Below are 17,550 nucleotides of genomic sequence, written 5' to 3'. Positions count from 1 at the left end.
TAAGACATCCGTAAACAGGACAAAAGATAAACTAACAAGACTACGCTACATGCGAAAGCAAATGTGTAGTATATGGACTAATCTGCCCATGTGGGAAATATGTTGCCAGACGATTAGACGAGTGAAAGATCGTAATACAGAACACAAATAAAACATAAGGACTTCAAATATGAAATCACTGGTCACCAGACATTTCAAAGATCATCATCATACAATCTCACAATTAAGATTTGTGGTTCTTGAAACAGTGACGAGGCCACCAAGGGGAGTCAACCTACAGCAAATACTATCAAGAAGGGAGATGTTCTGGGTACACAAATTAGAAACCTTAGTACCCAAAGGAATGAATGAGAAGTTCTTGTGGAATGTTTTTCTGTAAATGCGCTAGTCAAGAGCAAACTTGTGGAGTTGAAAATGTAATCTAGTAAACATTAGTCTCAGACGGTTGAACTTTGAAGAATAAGTATGAAGAAACATGAGCATGTTTTCGCAAATGGCTATTGAAAAGATGATTACATATGTTGCAATATGATGACAAGGCAATTGCCTAATCCGCCTCAGAAATGATTGATGCGAATGCATTGTGAACTGGATGTACAATGTCATAGACACAATAGTATACTGCTGTGATCTGAAAATAACGCTGTGAATTAATGGAATAAGGAACAAGTTACTTACCTGTAACTGTTGTTCTCCAGCATGGGTCTGGCATGGATTCACATGCTCATGAATATTCCCCGTCGTCAGGCTGGGAATCCTCGGTAAAGAAAAAACCAGTATCAGTTTCGTTTCTGATCTGTCTTTCGTAGTAATAACCAATCACTGGTCTCTGCGTCATACGGACCACAGCCAATGACTGCCCTCTACCTAAGCACCGCCTCTGGCAGCCATCTTCAGATTTGGAAGCACGTGAAGTGGCAGTATGACCAAGTGAAGAGCCGCAGAGGGGTAGGCGGGAGGGTTCGCATGTGAATCCATGCCAGACCCATGCTGGAGAACAACAGTTACAGGTAAGTAACTTGTTCCTTCTCCAGCATGGGGTCTGGCATGGATTCACATGCTCATGAATAAAGAATACATAGCAGTACACACATGCACAACCACGGGAGGTGGCAACAGGCTCAACATTAAGCATTACATCAAACTCAACATTAAGCATCTTACCTCCTCACCAGGCTCACCTCAGGCGAACAGGTTGCGCAGCACTGCTTGGCCGACCCTGGACTCCTCCCTGGAATCCCGATCGACGCAGTAGAACTTTGTGAAGGTGTGCGTCGACCTCCACGTAGCAGCCCTGCATATGTCCAGCAGGGGCACACCAGAAAGGAACGCTGTGGTAGCTGCGATCGCTCTGGTGGAATGGGCTCTCGGACGGCCAGGCAGCGGTCGGTTTGCCAACCGATGACAGTACATGATACAGCCGGAGAGCCATCTGGAAATGGAAGCCTTCGAGAGAGCCTTCCCCTGATTGACAGGTCCAAAGTTCACAAAGAGTTGTGACGTCTTCCGAAAACCCTTCGTGCGGTCCACGTAGAACTTCAGCGCTCTAGCTACTCTTGGTAGGGGGAACACCAGAAGGTCCCGGTTCTGGATCCCCCGACGGGAGAGGTTCCTCCGTCGGTAACGGTAGCCTCGTCCTTATCTCGGAGCATAAGGACTGTATGGCCAACAAAATGGCCGCCGAGTTGTCTTGCGGCGCTGGCAGAGGGGAATCCGACGGGCGAGCAGGGGCCCCGTCGGTATCCTCGACGATGTCGTCGTCGTCACCTGCGTCGGGGTCCATTCCGACGGGCTGGCCTTCTTCCACGCCTAGGCCGTGGCTTAAGACCTCGATCAGCTCCTCTTCTGAGGTTGAGGCCGAATCTCCGACGACGCCCTGCCCCCCCTTCTTCTTCCCCACGGAGGGTTTCACGGGGGTCCTATCGATGGGCACAAAGGAAGACTCCCTCCGAGGAGGCAGGGAGATTCTGGGCCCTGAGGTCGCCACCACTGGTGCAGCCACCACAGGCTGAGCCAGGGCCGCCGCGACCGTTTCGATAGAGGGCTTGGTCGGATGGATCAAGGCCTTCACCACCTTAGGTGCGCTCACCGCCTTATCCTTGAGGGAGGGGGCACTGCCACGCTCCTCCTCTGCCTTAGAGCTCGACCGGGGCCTCTCCAGGAGCTTCGCCGGGTGCTCGGCCTTCCTCTTACCCGACCCAGAGCGTTGGCTCGTGGTTGATGGTGCCGGGGAGGGTGCGCCCTGCCTGGCGCCCGTAGAGCCCGACCGTTCGGCGCTCCCGGTGCCAGCGGACTCGCGGTGCTTGGCCTTATGTTGGGCCCCCGTCGCCGGGGCGCCCTCAAAGGTCTTAGAAGACCACTCGGATTTCTTCTTCTTCTCGCCAGACGGGCTCTTACCCTCCAGCCAGTTGGCGAGACGTTGATGGCGGTCCTTCATGGTCCGTTCCGACATGTTGCCGCAAAACGCACAGTCCTTCTCCACGTGCGTCTTGTCCTCATGAAGGCAGTAAAGGCAGAAAGAGTGTTCGTCCTCCTTGAAGACGTTCTGCAGCTGGCATCCAGGGCAGACCCTGAACAGCTTTCCGGGCGTCGAGCTTCCCTTCTCCTGGGCCATATCCGAGACCGGGCCTGAGAAGCTTCTGGATTCCTCCGAAGTGTAGCTCGACGAAATCTTCACCCTTGAGGGGCACAGATGAATCCGACACGGGTCCCCGTTGATCGGATGTAGGATCGGTGGAGCTTGAGGCTCTTTGACCGAAAGAATCGAAGTTTTTTGTGAAAAAAGCGCGAAAAATAGCACTAACGCTCGAGAGCAATAGCACGAGGATCCCAACACATGAACGTGCGGTAAAAATCTGAAGATGGCTGCCAGAGGCGGTGCTTAGGTAGAGGGCAGTCATTGGCTGTGGTCAGTATGACGCAGAGACCAGTGATTGGTTATTACTACGAAAGACAGATCAGAAACGAAACTGATACTGGTTTTTTCTTTACCGAGGATTCCCAGCCTGACGACGGGGAATATTCATGAGCATGTGAATCCATGCCAGACCCCATGCTGGAGAACTATCTGATCCTAACCAGACATGACACAACAAATGTGCATTTTAGCTTAATGTGCACAACACCTCTTCAGAACATCATTAACATAATAAGTCTCATTGTTCCAACTAAGTAATTTAGAACGAGTTGCCTAATTTATATTAAGAGATTCATTCCTTGGCAAATCACACAACAATCAATATCATGACTAACACTTCAAACTAACATCTGAAGCACAAGGTTTACACCCTAAAAACGATTTGACATTTTTAACTTGCACTACAACTCCCAGGATTCCTAATGAACACAATCACGAGCACGGAAGGAATTAAGTGGATTCAGCATGTTAGTCACTAATTTGGCCTTAGGAGCTTGACCCATTCAGAACAGAAGCTCGTCAACATTAGTATTATCTAGAAGTGTGTAATCCATACTGAGTACAAGGTATCCTTATGATCAGGAACTGCGATTCCCAGCAGCACTTCATATCACAGGACCACGATTTCTGAGTCATGTGATTACTTAAGGTAACGGTTACTTTACAGGCTTTCTTGGCATCCACACGAGGAAATGTGGCTAGACCTTCACGAATATCGTGAATTACTAAGGTAAGCACTTTGAAATGTTTCGGATTTTTACTGACAGAAGTATAGTTTACCACTCCAACACCATTCCGATCTTTTCAAACGGATTGGTACACTCGTCAGAGAGACGACAATCATTACTGTGAGAACCATGAAAGAAATCTGAATGGTGAGTGTACTCGCCATGTTGGTTATCTAAAAACACAGTACAGTAAGAAAATTGTAAAACGTGCATACTGAGCACAGCTATATGTATAATTCTAGGTCACACAGATGTAGGATTCGTGGGTGATATATTCACCATTTGTGAAAAGACTTTTCAGCATTCAGGTACAGACCGTTTGGTCACAGGAATTTACAATGATTTCTCTCATAACATTCAGCACTTTGATTATAACATTCAGCACTAATACATATATAATATAATTTTCAGATCAATCCCGAATGAACTTTGACACCAACAAATGACGTTCCCATGAACTCACGATATCGCACTTCTCAAAGAGAGTGACTCAACAAATTTATTTGTAAAAATGTATTTGATTAAATAATGTTTTTTGAACATTTTGAATGAATATTGCTCCTGAAGAAGAGAGAAATTAACTCTCGAAACGCGTAGAGCTCTGTATTTAATTATGTGATGTTTCTTTCAATACGTTTTGTATAAAATAAATCACTATTTTTTAATTTCATCAACCTTGAGTAAATTGAACTCATTGATACACAAAAATATTGTGTGTGGTTTGATTACAAAAAAAGAGTGTATAAAAAAGAATGCATTAACTATAGACATTAAGTCTTTGTTTACTAATATATGTACTGGTTGTACTTACCTTCTTATCTTTTCGAATGTGAATACTGAAATCATCAAACTAAGGAAAACATTAATAGAATTTTGATTAGAATTTCTTCTTCCAATTTTATGGTTACAGGGGACGGGAGTTCCTATTATTAGTAGGAACTCTTCTTTTGTTCATTACTCATCCACACTACCAACCCGTGTAGTACAGACTTATACCAAAGGTTGGGTTACTACTGCCAGGAGGTCAGGGTTGTTGTAGTGCACCCCAAGGGTACTGCATACAGTCTTGCCTAACAACCGACCACCACACAATGGCTCGAGGTCCCAGAGTATTGGAGTATTGCAGCCCGCAAGGTCGCAGCACGAGGGATGGCTCAAAATATAGGTCACCTTGAGTCTAGTGGGTCTCACCAGGCTGTGGGTCTCACCAGGCTGTGGGTCGGGGTCGCTGTTTTCAGAGTCCCCAGGTCGATTGGAAGGAAGGGCTACAGCAGGCTCAGGTTACACAGCAGGCTCTCCGGTCGCTGGAAATTGTTTGAGCCGCAAATTCTTCATCTTCCTCATTGGTTTTGGTTCCAGTGGTCGGGTACCTCTTCAGCTTCCAGGCTCAGACTTTTATGCAGAAACCTAGCCAATCAAACATCCTTGCAACATTCAAACTGGTGGGGTTGGCAATCCTTTCAGGACAGCCAGCCTCCCAGTTTGAACTGGAATCTCGCACTCAGACTGGAAGACAAAGGGCTGCAGAGTTTTGGACTCCTCCCTCGCTTCCTGTTTTAAGAGACACTCTGGAGCCTGGGCGTGGAGTCCACAGGAATCCTACCGAAGATAAAAATGACCCAAAGTTATTTCCCACCCGGGATGTCAGGGGAAGGAGCAAGAAAGGACAAGGGACACTAAAATGGCAAAAAAGACAAGACAAGGGCCATTTCAGTAAACTGAGCACCCATGGGTGCCTTTACTGGGGCTGTGCACACAGCCCACGGGAAAAGTGCACCGAATTAATAAAAAGGTTCACTGCCACCAGCCATTAAAAGGTAAGTTTGTCCTTGTAACATAAATGTTGCATTTAAAATGAGAAAGTGGATACTCAGTATCTGCCCAGCACTCCACATAAGGTGGGGCGTGCTGGTCCCGCCTAATAAAATGTAAAAGGGATCCAAAAGATTATTTCTACCCATGGGAACTGTATTTCTCACAAGGTTAGCCAGAGACAGTTAAAAGGGGAGCCCCCAAGGCAACCCAGCAACAATAAGCACTTATTGACAGAAAGTTGTCAAAGAGGATAACATTTAAAAGACACTAGGGAGAGTCTTAAAAAGGACACCCATAAAAGAGTAAAAGATTCTGTGAGTGTGGGAAAAGGTTCCCACTCACAGAGGTATAAGGGAAGAAAATCCACCAGTAAAGCAAAAAGTTCATGGGTAGACACAGGTCAGGAAGATTTATCATTGCGATGAAAATCTTACCCAACATCCCTCCTCCAAGATCTGTGCCTGCTGAGACATCGGAGGGGTCCCTGGACTACCTGGTGGGCTGACCACCTTTCTCCTGAGCAACCTTGCTGCTCCGCTTGCCATTAAGTTCAGCATTAGAACTCTGCAGACGTTCAATTTTTGAGACTAGACATCTACCCCTGCAGTACTAGCCTTCTGGAACCATAGATTAGCCTGACCCAATCCACACATTGAATGGGCACTCTACACCCATGGCCCCTGGACCTCCCTCGACTGGAAACAGTCTTAAAATAAGTGGGCCTAGCTGATTTAGGAATCCCTGAAATAGTTACTAAAGTAATCTGAGTAAGGGAGGTGAATTTTGCATATGTATTTTATTATTATTTTATTGAGCATTTGTTAGGTGCTTATACAACAGAATTGTTTCAAGGCGCCACAAGGCTAAATGGGAAAGGAACAGGAGAGAGAAGAAATATTGGCGGGGAGGAAGTGCCAAGAAGAGCCAAGGAGGAGGTTTCGGGCTAAGTGCTAGCTATTCCAACCCCTCCTGCCATATCGTTTTATGGGCGTTAAGTCCTAACACTATCTCTATTTTGTCTAAGAAAGGTGGTGGGGTGGTCAGATATTGAATAAAAAGTTAAGTGAACATTTACCTACATCCATTGGCTTGGAGTACATATTATGGAACTTGCGACTTTGGGGCACTAGACCTCAGTTCCTAGCAGGGCTGGATTTACTAAGAACTAGGTACCTAAATATAGGTTTTCTTGTGTGTGTTCTGTTTTCTACCAATGTACCCACAGGTCTCCATCTGGTTCTAAACTGTTTGTTCTTTCTTCCCTTGCTATGCCTTACAGTTATATTTAATGTGGTGCTCTTAACATTGCAAACTATTGGAAAACTGTAAAGTCTTGATGAACCTTCTCAATCGTGTTTGTATATATGTATATTAGTAGTATGACGATACTGTGTTTTCATAGCTTACAGTGCATTCAAAAGCCTAATAAATGTTATATTTGTGTAGTGTGTGTGCGTGTCCTTGTAGCACTAGGCCACTCTCACACCCTCCCGAGTATAAGCCTTACTGCTCTGCTAGTCTATCTTGATTGGGGTTGGCTAGTTGTCAGTGTATTTTCCAGTTCACCACAATATATTGGCCTCTTAGACGCCACCTTTAGAGGTAGGGGGTGATTCTCCATATCCACCTTACCACTGATCATAAACAAAACAGTCAGCAATATTTTTGGGAAGAAACAAATGGAACTAGAAACAGCATTCAACAAAGTAGTGTTGTGCTGAAATGATGCCCAAGCTTGTGCATGCTGCAAAATCTCCAGTTTCAAGCAGGAACTTGGAAATCTTCTATTAGGATAACAAATATTATTCCACACCAAAGAACACAAAGTAAAATGGACAGGATATTGAGATAAGAATGACATGGCAAAGAGTGTGCCTAAAATGTGTCAATGTCATTCCATTGTAAGAATGTACAAGCTAGGGTTTGCAAAAACCAGGGGGGGGTGGGGTCGTCCTTGGAGCCCCTTCTCTACCGGCCTATATCCCGCTAAATTCTCAACCAAATTCTTTAGCTCACTATCCCTTTCACATTAGAGACACTTCCATGACACGAGGCCCAACAAGGTCGAAACACGTGTCTGGGGTTGCTATTGGTACTCTTGTTCAGAAGAGAATTGCAATGGCATTTTCGGTGCTGGACTGCCCTTGGGCAGGACAAAGACCGATATGTAGTGGAAATGTCTCTTCTGTGAAAGGATGGTGAGGTAAAGAATCTGGTTGAGACTCTAACCTGGGATATAGGCTGGTAGAGAGAGACACTCCCAGAACCACCCCGTACTTGTGCAAACTAGGGTTTGAACATTGACAGCCAAAAAAATACATGTCAAAGATAATTGTACTTGTCTATATAAACATTGGCTTGTGGAACTGATGCTGCGACTGTGAATACCTATTCTGTTCATTAGCCTCTGAGCGCAACCCTGCCATGACAGGCGGCGAGGCTATGAAGCTATCTCAGTACTGTGTTTTTATGATCAGGTAAACGCCTGTCCAATGGAAGCTTAACTAACATTAAAAAGTGTTCCACACAAGGTGACATGAACCTTTAACCCTTACCTTGTTTTGGTTAAAAAGTCGCTGATCGTACTGGACCTCAGTGGCTGGCCGAGTATTAGGCTGCCCTAGTGCAATTATTTCACTGATATCTCGATCTTCGTTTCGCTGCAACTTGGACCTGAAAAGGAGGAGGCAGAGAGAACATTGCACAAGTAATGGATCAGAAAGGTATTTAGATATCTATGCACATTTTAAGCGTTCTGTAGGTAATTTTACTGAAGCTCGGCAACAGGCAACCTTTATTCAACCTGGAAATAGGGCATCAATTTATAAATGTAAAATAGATTGGAGGGATCAGACACCCTGCATACAATTTGGCAAGAAAGCCTGCCAAGACATGTTGAAGATATGAAACCAGATGAGTTACTAACCATTCTCTACTGTATTTCCACAATTGGATACTTTTTTTTTAAGTGATCGTTACCTCTTGTCGGGGGCAGCCCGTGAGATATTCCGGTCATGCTGTCTATCCTTTCGTCGGTCTTGGCGGATTTCCTCTCGCTCACGAGCCTCTCCATCCTCTGCTGATATAAGAACCCTTTGTCACATTTCAATCTACTGAATGGCAGCCTATGGGATACAACTCATCAAGCCCCCCACTATCAAACAGATCTCACAGCCAGTTGATTGGAGCACTGTTAGGCAAGATTGTATGTAGTAACCCTGTGGGAGACTACACCAGCCTTGTCCTCTTGGCAATAGGTAACCCAACCTTTGATATAGTCCTGTACTACACAAGTTGGGAGAGTGACTTAGCAGCCAGGCTTCTATCAAGAGGGGTCAATGTGAGCTGTAGGGTTGTAACACAAGAGATTCTCAGTGACATGAATTCAAATAACACTTGAACTCAAGGTAAAATAATTATTAATTCAACAGTGTGTTTTAAAATAAGCCTTCTTTAGAAGGGAGCAGTATGCAACACTAAACACAATTAAAAAATACACGCCTTCAGTTAAGTAAGTAGTTACCCTTTTGGGATGGCACACAGACACTTCCTACACCCTGAGGTGACTTCAATTGCTCGGACACTGGACATTAATGTATCACTTTTTACACTTAAACTGTAAAACTGAAATTGTGGCAAATAGGAAAAGTTTAGAGAAGGAAGCAATGGTTAACACGTTTTGCAAAGGGTAAGCACTTTTGAATCCCCAATGAAATATAGGTTAACTCTTTCCCAGCTATACAAGTAAGGTATGTATGACTTTAAGGAGGGATAGCCAATGTCAATTGAGCAAAGTCTAGGGGAGCTGAGGCACTTCTTGTAGATAGGGCAAACGTCTTTCACAATGTTGAGTTTTGTTGTAAAAAGAAATACTGTTGGGCCACAGGCTGGGAGGCTTGTAAAGGGTAACGCTGCAAGCAACTCTGCAAAGGGCAGCAAATGCAAGTCTCCAGTGAGAGCAAGCAAGCTACACACAAGAGTAAGTACCCTTAGTTTCACAGAACCTAGATGCTGAAGAAAAAGGTTCCAACTGGCTTCTGTTCCTGTGGTAGTCCTGCAGATTCTCTTGTTCCTGGGCCTCAGTCTTGGGGACAAGAGGGAGGACGTCTGGGGACTCCTGTACTACAGTTTGAAGGTCGGCGGAAGCAATGGGCACACTTCAGATCAGCAGCACTTCACGGTTTCAGCTACTTGCAAATAGCACCACCACGGTTCTTGGACACCTTGTGGACTTTCCTTGCATCTGGGGTCCAGCACTCTGGTGGCTCAGGCTTAGTTAATCCTGCTTCAAGGGAGTCTGGAAGATCTTCCTGAAGCATGGGTCTGGCTTAAAGGCGATAAACCTATCCTGGTGTTCCAGTCCCCTGGCACTCGTTCCTGCAGCAGCAAAGAAGTACTGCCAGCCGAGAGAGGGGTTGGAGGGCAAGTTTGTTTTGGGGCTGATTGGTCCCACCAACCCAAGGGGAGAAGTCGTCCTTTCTGGGCTTCGCTAGTCTATTAGAAATTCAGAGCGTCACCACTGCAGCAGTGCTTCACCGGGCAAACGAACGGTCCAGGAGGATCAGCAAGCTGCTTCTTCGGTTTCTTCTTCGGTTCCTTCGTCCAGTGTCGACTCTGCCTTCCTTGCAAAAGACGGTGCTTTTTATGCAATTCTCTCCCATTCATTCCAGCGTAGCTGTCAGTCACACAGCAGGGTGGCTATACTTCAAGGACAGCCAGCAAGCCAATCACCTTTGGGTGCATTCCTGTAACCAAGGAGATTAAGCACAGGGAGTTTCAGGAAACTCCCTTGCTTCCTGCCCTGCCAGACATGCTGGAGCCAGAGGCAGGCTTCACGAGTGAATCCGGCCAACGGCAAAAACAAACAAAGGGTCCAAACCTGGTTTGGCACGCAGAGTAAATCTCAAAAAGGACCTTTCCAACAAGAAATGGCAAAAAAAGAAGACTGGGCCATTTTGACAAAATGGGCACCCATGGGTGCAATACTGCAGCTGCGGTAAAAACACACAATAGTAGGAAAAAGTAAACCCCTGCCACCAGCCATTAATTGAAGAAAGGGTAACAAACATTTTACATGAGAGGGTAGACAAAGGAGATACTAAGTAACCCCTCCAGCACTCTACGAAAGATAGTGTGTGCTGGCTCTATAAAGAGAAAAAGCTAAGTAAAGTCAATTTCACTTTACTACTCTTGGAAACAGTAGTTTATCCAAGAGAAGAACAAGTTACTCTCTTACCTGGTAACGTTGTTCCGATGGGATGGTCAGACGACGTATTCCATATCTATGACAGTAATCACCACAGCTGTGCTGCTTCGGAAATTTTTTCGCCGTCTGCGTCCTGCATCGATGGCGTCGATACGCCATCCTCGAGGGCCCCCGTCGAGCCAACGTCACTGGATGTTATAAGTAGGACGCACGACACCCGTAGCCTCAGTTCTAGTTTTTTCCCCAGAACGTGTAGCACCAAACCACTGCCAGTATGACCACAGAAAACCTTGCGGAAACGTAAGCTGCAATCGCATAAGAAATTCTGTAGAGGGGCAGGTAAGGAGAGAGTAATGTGGAATACGTCGTCGGACCATCCCATCGAAAGAACGTTACCAGGTAAGAGAGTAACTTGTTCTTCGAGGGGATTGGGTCCTCTGACGTATTCCATATCTATGACAGACTCCCAAAGCAGTACCAATGTATGGAGGAGGGAAAAGAATTTAGAATATAGAAATTCAGAACGCCCAATCAAATTGCAGAGTAAAGGACCGCCTTGCTAAAGGCCAGATCCTCCCCATGGATGGAATCTAAGGAGTAGTGACATAAAAAAGTATGGACTGAAGCCCATGTGGCTGCATCACAGATGTTCCGAATAGAAACACCCCTCTGCAGGGCAGTAGAGGCAGCCATAACCCTAGTAGAATGGGCCCGTAAGCCCACCGGAGGGTCCTTACCCGCCAAGCAGTAACATTCAGAAATTGCCAAGATAATCCATCTAGACAAAGTCTGCTTAGTAACAGCTTGTCCCAAACGCCTTCAAGCGTAACCAATAAAGAGCTGATCGTCCACTCTGACCTGGGACATGCGAGAAATGTAGAAACTTAAAGCTCTCCTAGGATCCAACCTATGGAGCCTCTCCTCTTCCTTACCAGGATGTGCAGGAGGATAAAACGCCGGAAGAATAACCTGGCTTAAATGAAATTCCGACACCACCTTCGGAAGAAAGGAAGGACTAACTCTAAGGACAACCCTGTCCTTATGAAACACAGTGAAGGGTGGCTTAACTGAAAGTGCCTGCAACTCACTCACTCTGCGAGCGGAAGTGACCGCAACAAAAAAACACAGTTTTAAGGGTTAACAGCCTCAAAGGACAAGAATGTAAAGGCTCAAACGGAGCACCCATAAGGAATTTCAGAACAAGGTTCAAATCCCAACCAGGCACCTGTAAAGGTGACGGCGGAAACACATTAGTGAGTCCTTTGAGAAACTGAGAAATTAAAGGAATTTTGAAATAAGAAAACTCCTCAGACTAGCGCTTAAATATAGACAGCGCCGCCAGGTAACCTTTAACAGTACCCACTTGCAGGCCCCTGTGGGCCAACGAAAGCAAAAAAGACAGAACCACAGGAATGTCACATGAAAAAGGATCCACATTCTAAACCCTGCACCAGTCGCAGAAATTTCTCCAACGGTAACGGTATAGAGACTTTGTTGCCGGCCGTCTAGCCGAAAGCAACACCTCCATCACGTCTTCAGGGAGGTCCCAATCCTTATACCTCAACCTTTCAGAAGCCAAGCGTGAAGGTTGAGGGATCCGACCTCTGGATGGAGAACCGGACCCCCTCCTGTGAGAGCAGGCCGTCTCAGTAGGGAAGACGACGTGAAGGGCAGATGAACAAGTCGAGAAGGTCCGGGTACCACGTCCTCCGAGCCCAAGCCGGAACAAGGAGGATCATCCGGGAACCGAACCTCCATAACCTCCACAGCCCTTGCGGGATGACGGGGACTGGAGGAAATGCATACAGCAGTGGGAAGGACCACTCCACCACGAAGAGGTCTCCTAAAGCTCCTTTTGGAGGAAATTCCCGCAAGCAGAACCTTTCGTACTTCCAGTTGACACTGGAGGCGAAGAGATCCACTTGTGGGGTCCCCCAAAGGGCAAAGATCCCCAAGAGAATCTCCCAAACCTGCTCCCACTCGCGAGAGATCGCGCTCTGCCTGCTCAGAGCATCCGCCGTCTCATTTTCGTCTCCAGCCAGATGAACTGCCGAGATTGAAACTTCCTGCTGGATGGCCCAGAACCAGAGACGCATCGCCTCCCTGCACAGAGGAAGTGACCGTGCCGCCCCCCCCCCCTTTTTGTTGAGGTAGTGCATGGCCACTGTGTTGTCCGTCAGAATTGGGACATTCTTTCCTCGCACAGTCGGCAGAAAAGCCTTCAGGGCAAGCCCGACGGCCCTCAGCTCCAACAGATTGATATGGAGTCTGGACTCCGACGGAGGCCAACGACCGCGGACTGTCAATTCATTGGCATGAGCTCCCAAATCCTGTGAGGGATGCGTCCATCACGATCGTCACCTCCGGCCAAGGTAGCCAAAATGGAGCCCCCTTCATCAGATTGCCTTCGACGGTCCACCACAGAAGGTCCTGGGCGACCGAGGGCGGCACCTGAACAGAGTCCTACATCCTGCCGGAGGACTGCGACCACTGCATCTTGAGGGCCCACTGCAGAGATCTCATCCACAACCTGGCCTCCGGCACCAAAAGAATGCATGATGCCATGAGGCCGAGCAACCTCAAGAACTCGAACGCTGGGAGAGACTGGGCGTGTTGAAACTTGTGCACCATCTGCTGAATGTGAAGAGCCCTCACCTGGGGAGGAAAACACTGCCCCACTGCCCCAGGGATGTGTCGAGCACTGCTCCGATGTACTGAAGCTGCTGTGTTGGTGTCAAAAGGGACTTCTTGAAGGGAGAAGCCCAGCTTGTGAAGGGAGTGGCAGGTGACAGACAGATGATCCAGGACTTGCTCGGGAGAGCGCGCCCTGATCAACCAATCGTCCAGGTAGGGGTAGACGTGAATCCCCCCCTTTCCTGAGATACGCTGCCACCACCACCATGAGCTTGGTGAAGACCCTCGGGCGGAGGTCAATCCGAACGGCAGGACCCGAAACTGAAAGTATGAGTCACCAACCGCAAACCTCAGGTACTTCTTGTGCTTTGGATGGATCGGCACATGCAAATAAGCGTCCTTGAGGTCGAGAGACACCAACCAGTCCTGAAGTTGAAGGGCCTGGAGGACTTGAGAAAGAGTAACCATCTTGAACTTGTCCTTCCTGAGGAGTTTGTTCAAACCGCGCAAGTCCATGATGGGTCTCAATCCCCCGTCTTTCTTCGCAATTAAAAAATAAGGGGAATACACCATGCCTTGTTCCTCTCCGCTACAGGCACCAGTTCTATGGCACTTTTCTCCAGCAGGGATTGAATTTCCTGCGCAAGGAGTGGATCCGGACTCTTCAAAGAGATTCCCTGGTGGATGGTCGTGAGGCCTCTGCCGGAAAGGAAGACAGTAGCCGGTTAGCTAGTGGGTTATGATCTCCAGAACCCACACATCTGAAGCAATGGCACGCCACTCTACAAGATGCTGCGCTTTCCTTCCTCCAACCGACGAACCATGGGACATGCCCCCATGACTGAGCTGAAGCGGCTGTGGCAGTGCCTGAGGGCAAACAGGGAACTGCCCGAGCGGCCTTGGCACCTCGAGTACCCCGTTTTCCACCTCTGGCACTCCTACGGTGGCCCTTTTGAGTTGCAGCTCCTCTCTATTTACTAAAGGATGAGTAATATCGAAAGGAACCTCCCCTCCATTGCTGTCCCCTAGGACGAAAAGGCGGAGGTTGGCGAACTGCAGCGCTCAACGACTTTGCTGCAGCTTTGGAGGTCTGCAACCTCTCAAGACTCTAGTCAGTCTTGCTGCCAAAAAGATGTTCACCATCAAAGGGCATGTTGAGGAGCCGGGCTTGCACATCAAGGGCAAACTCGACTTCCTCAACCACGCAAACCTGTGTATCACGGTGCTCGCCGCCATGGACCGGCTGACGCAATCAACCATGTCCAGACCCGACTGAACGGATTCACACATGGCATCCTTGCCATTCTGCACGATAGAAAGAAAACCATCCCATTCCTCCCCTTCGGGAATATGATCAGCCACTAAGGAGATACAGTTCCACAGAGTGTGTGTGAAACGAGACAAGGCACAAACGGAAGCGCCTGAAGCGCCATACCCCCAGAAGAAAACACCTTTGCCCAGCCGTCAAAACATTTGTCGTCCCCATCAGGAGGGATGGTAGGGTACGACGCCTGCTTTGTGGGGGCCGTAGCCACCTGCACCAGCAAACTCTCCGGAGTAGGGTGCGTGGTCAAGTAGCAGGGATCGCCACTGGCTGGGCGATATTTCTTCGGCAAGGACTTGCTCACTGCCGTGAAACTCTCCGGAGAAGTCCAAGTCGCAGCCACCCTTCTCTGCAAGGCCATATGGAATGGTACCACCGGGTCCGTTGGTGGACCTTGGTCGAGGATATCAGTCAGGTCATCCTGCTGAAAATCCGCAGGGGGGCAGACCACCCCAGGTAATCCGTGACCCTCGACATCAGGCGCCGGTATGAGGACTCGGCATGCGTGCCAGACTCAAGCGTACCAAACTCCACCTCCGGAGAGGTGTCTAGACCACTGCGTCATGCAACGACTGACGCAGGTCCTCAAGTTGGCTATGACCAGAAAGGAGGCCATCAGGAACCTCTGCAGGAACCTCACCTTCCTCAGACCCTTCATCCACCTCAGAAATATAATCCAGAGGCCGGAAGGAGGGTACAGAAAAAGGAACAAAGACATGTTTAGCCTGGGCCAGAGCCTTTCTGGGGGGTTCCACCGTGTCACGGGGTAGCTCAAACAAAGCTGCCTCGAAAGGCTTCGAGGGCGATGGAGCCGGCATCGAGCGTGGCGCCAACAGCTTCGACACAGGCCTCGAGGGCGAAGACCCGAGCGTGTCTCTAGACAGCCTGGGCGCCGATGGCGTAGACTTCCTCGGAGGCGGAGCCTCGAGAGAGAGTTCCCTCAACGACCTCGGCGCCACAGGCGTCGATGTCTTCTTCGAAGACTTCACATGTTCTCGCGGTCTCGAGGGCGTTGAGGACCGGGACCTGGAACGGGCATGTCTAGAGCGACCATCCTTGTCCGACCGGGACCTCGAAGGCGCCCGGTGGTCGCGACGACTGCTCGAGCCCGAAGGCGGACGAGCGGTGTCACTAGCACGGCCACAGCCGGTGTCCTCAGACGGCACGGATGGATCGGTGCCCTGCAATTAAAAAATCACCATCATCTCCTTTCAGAAGGAATCCCATTCCTCAGGAGTGGAATGCTTGTTGGGACAAGCAACCTGTCGACGGGCGGAGTCCTTGGACGGGGAAGGCGACCTGTGACGGCGCTTCCTGGAGTGCCTCGAAGAGGCAGAGGAATGTTGGGGTGCCGACTCCCAGACCGAGGAACACCCGGACTCACGACAACGATGCGGAGAGTCGTCCCTCGAATCATCCGTCGAAAGACTAGTGGAACGCAACTTCCGGGGCTTGGCCACCTTACCGACCGACAGCTGCTTCTTACGCTCCCGCAAGGCCTTCGATGTGAGCGATTGGCAGTCGACACAGTCATCCGCATCATGGTCCTCCCCAAGGCACCAGAGGCAAGCATTGTGAGTGTCCATCAGCGACATCTTGGACACCCGACACTTCTTAAAACCGGACCGCAGAGTGGAAGAAGCCAAAGACATCATACAATATCGCAAGGAAGAAACAGGTTCGAAGAACCGAAAGAACAGGATTCAATAGAACCGAGGCGTGCCGAGATCTCCGAAGCGAACACGTTCACAGAAAAAACAGAACTGAGGCTACGGATGTCGTTCGTCCTACTTATAACATCCAGTGACATCGGCTCGACAGAGGCCCTCGAGGAAGGCGTATCGACGTCATTGACGCAGGAACATTTTCCGAAGCAGCACAGCTGTGGTGATTACTGTCATAGATATGGAATACGTCGGAGAACCCAATCCCCTCGAAGGTATTTAAACCTCAGAGAAATCCAAAGGACTTCTCTGTGACACTGCACTGAGGGAGCTCTGTGTCACAATACAAAAAGATGCCGCCTATGGAGTTTGTCAGACTCCAAAACCAAAAGAAACAGGGTTCAAACCAAACAAAAATACATGAGAGGGGGAAAAAGGTCTCACTCTCTCTAGGATAAAAAGTCCAGTGTTAGGGAGATTTCTCAGAAATGTGCTAATTCCCTTCACCTTAGAGACCCCAAGCAACTTTGCTGGATTTTGAGGACTTGATTTTTTTACCTGGAAAGAGTGTGAACCTTTTTTCCCCACTCATGTGTTTTGATGTGTGTTTTACATTTGTGTTCTCAGATTATGGACTTTTAGATAACTCCATAGGCATCATCAGTGCAATGAGACAGGGATGTCTTTTAGACTTCCCAAAGCTTTAGAAACCTTCTCTGGGTGTGAAGACTTCCGGTGTGAGCTCCCCAACCTTCTCTGGGATGAACTACTGTTTCCCAGAGAATGTAAAGTGAAATTGACTTTACTAGTCTTTTCCAAATTCATAGACCCAGCACACACCATCTTACAATGGAGTGCTGGAGGGGTTACATAGTATCCCGTGTCTAAACACTCATGTAGCAGTCAAATGCTACCCTTTCCTATTGAAAAGGCTGGTGGCAGTGGTTTTACAATGAACTACCATGATTTTTCCAGACCGCGAACACCGGTAGCTAAAAATCACGGGAGACATGTTTTTCAAGATGGCGCCTTAAGCCCCTTTGTTTAAACGGGTCCCAGTCTTATTTTTTCACCATTTCTCTTTGGAAAGGTCTTTCTAGTGTTTGTCTCTGCGTGCCAAACCAGGTTTGGTCCCTTTGTGTGTGTGCCTTTGGCGGGCTTCAAGACTGAAGTCCGCCCTTGGCGTCTGAGTGTCTGGGGTGGGCAGGAAGTGAGGGAGGTGCCCGAAACTCCCTGTGCTTAGTCTCCTGGGAGACCCAAAT

The 17,550-nt window shown here is 48.3% G+C and overlaps 1 protein-coding gene across 2 annotated transcripts in view; it reads right to left on the bottom strand.

Annotated features, from left to right (window-relative positions):
* SNW1 (SNW domain containing 1) overlaps positions 1–17,550 on the bottom strand; it is a 300,010-nt gene that overhangs the window by 58,159 nt on the left and 224,301 nt on the right. Inside the window, exons 11-12 of one of the 2 annotated variants that reach the window (XM_069637912.1) lie at positions 8,440–8,539; positions 8,016–8,133 (exon numbers count right to left, since the gene is read on the bottom strand). In XM_069637912.1, the coding sequence (XP_069494013.1) occupies positions 8,016–8,133; positions 8,440–8,539 (218 nt within the window). The remainder of the gene's footprint in view (positions 1–8,015; positions 8,134–8,439; positions 8,540–17,550) is intronic. The other variant, XM_069637913.1, reaches the window with a different exon arrangement.

This window comes from Ambystoma mexicanum, chromosome 14, assembly GCF_040938575.1.
Source record: "Ambystoma mexicanum isolate Mex_15411 chromosome 14, UKY_AmexF1_1, whole genome shotgun sequence".
Classification (NCBI taxonomy): Eukaryota; Metazoa; Chordata; class Amphibia; order Caudata; family Ambystomatidae; genus Ambystoma; species Ambystoma mexicanum.
Note: the sequence above shows the minus strand (reverse complement) of the source record. Positions and strands in the feature narration are given on the sequence as shown.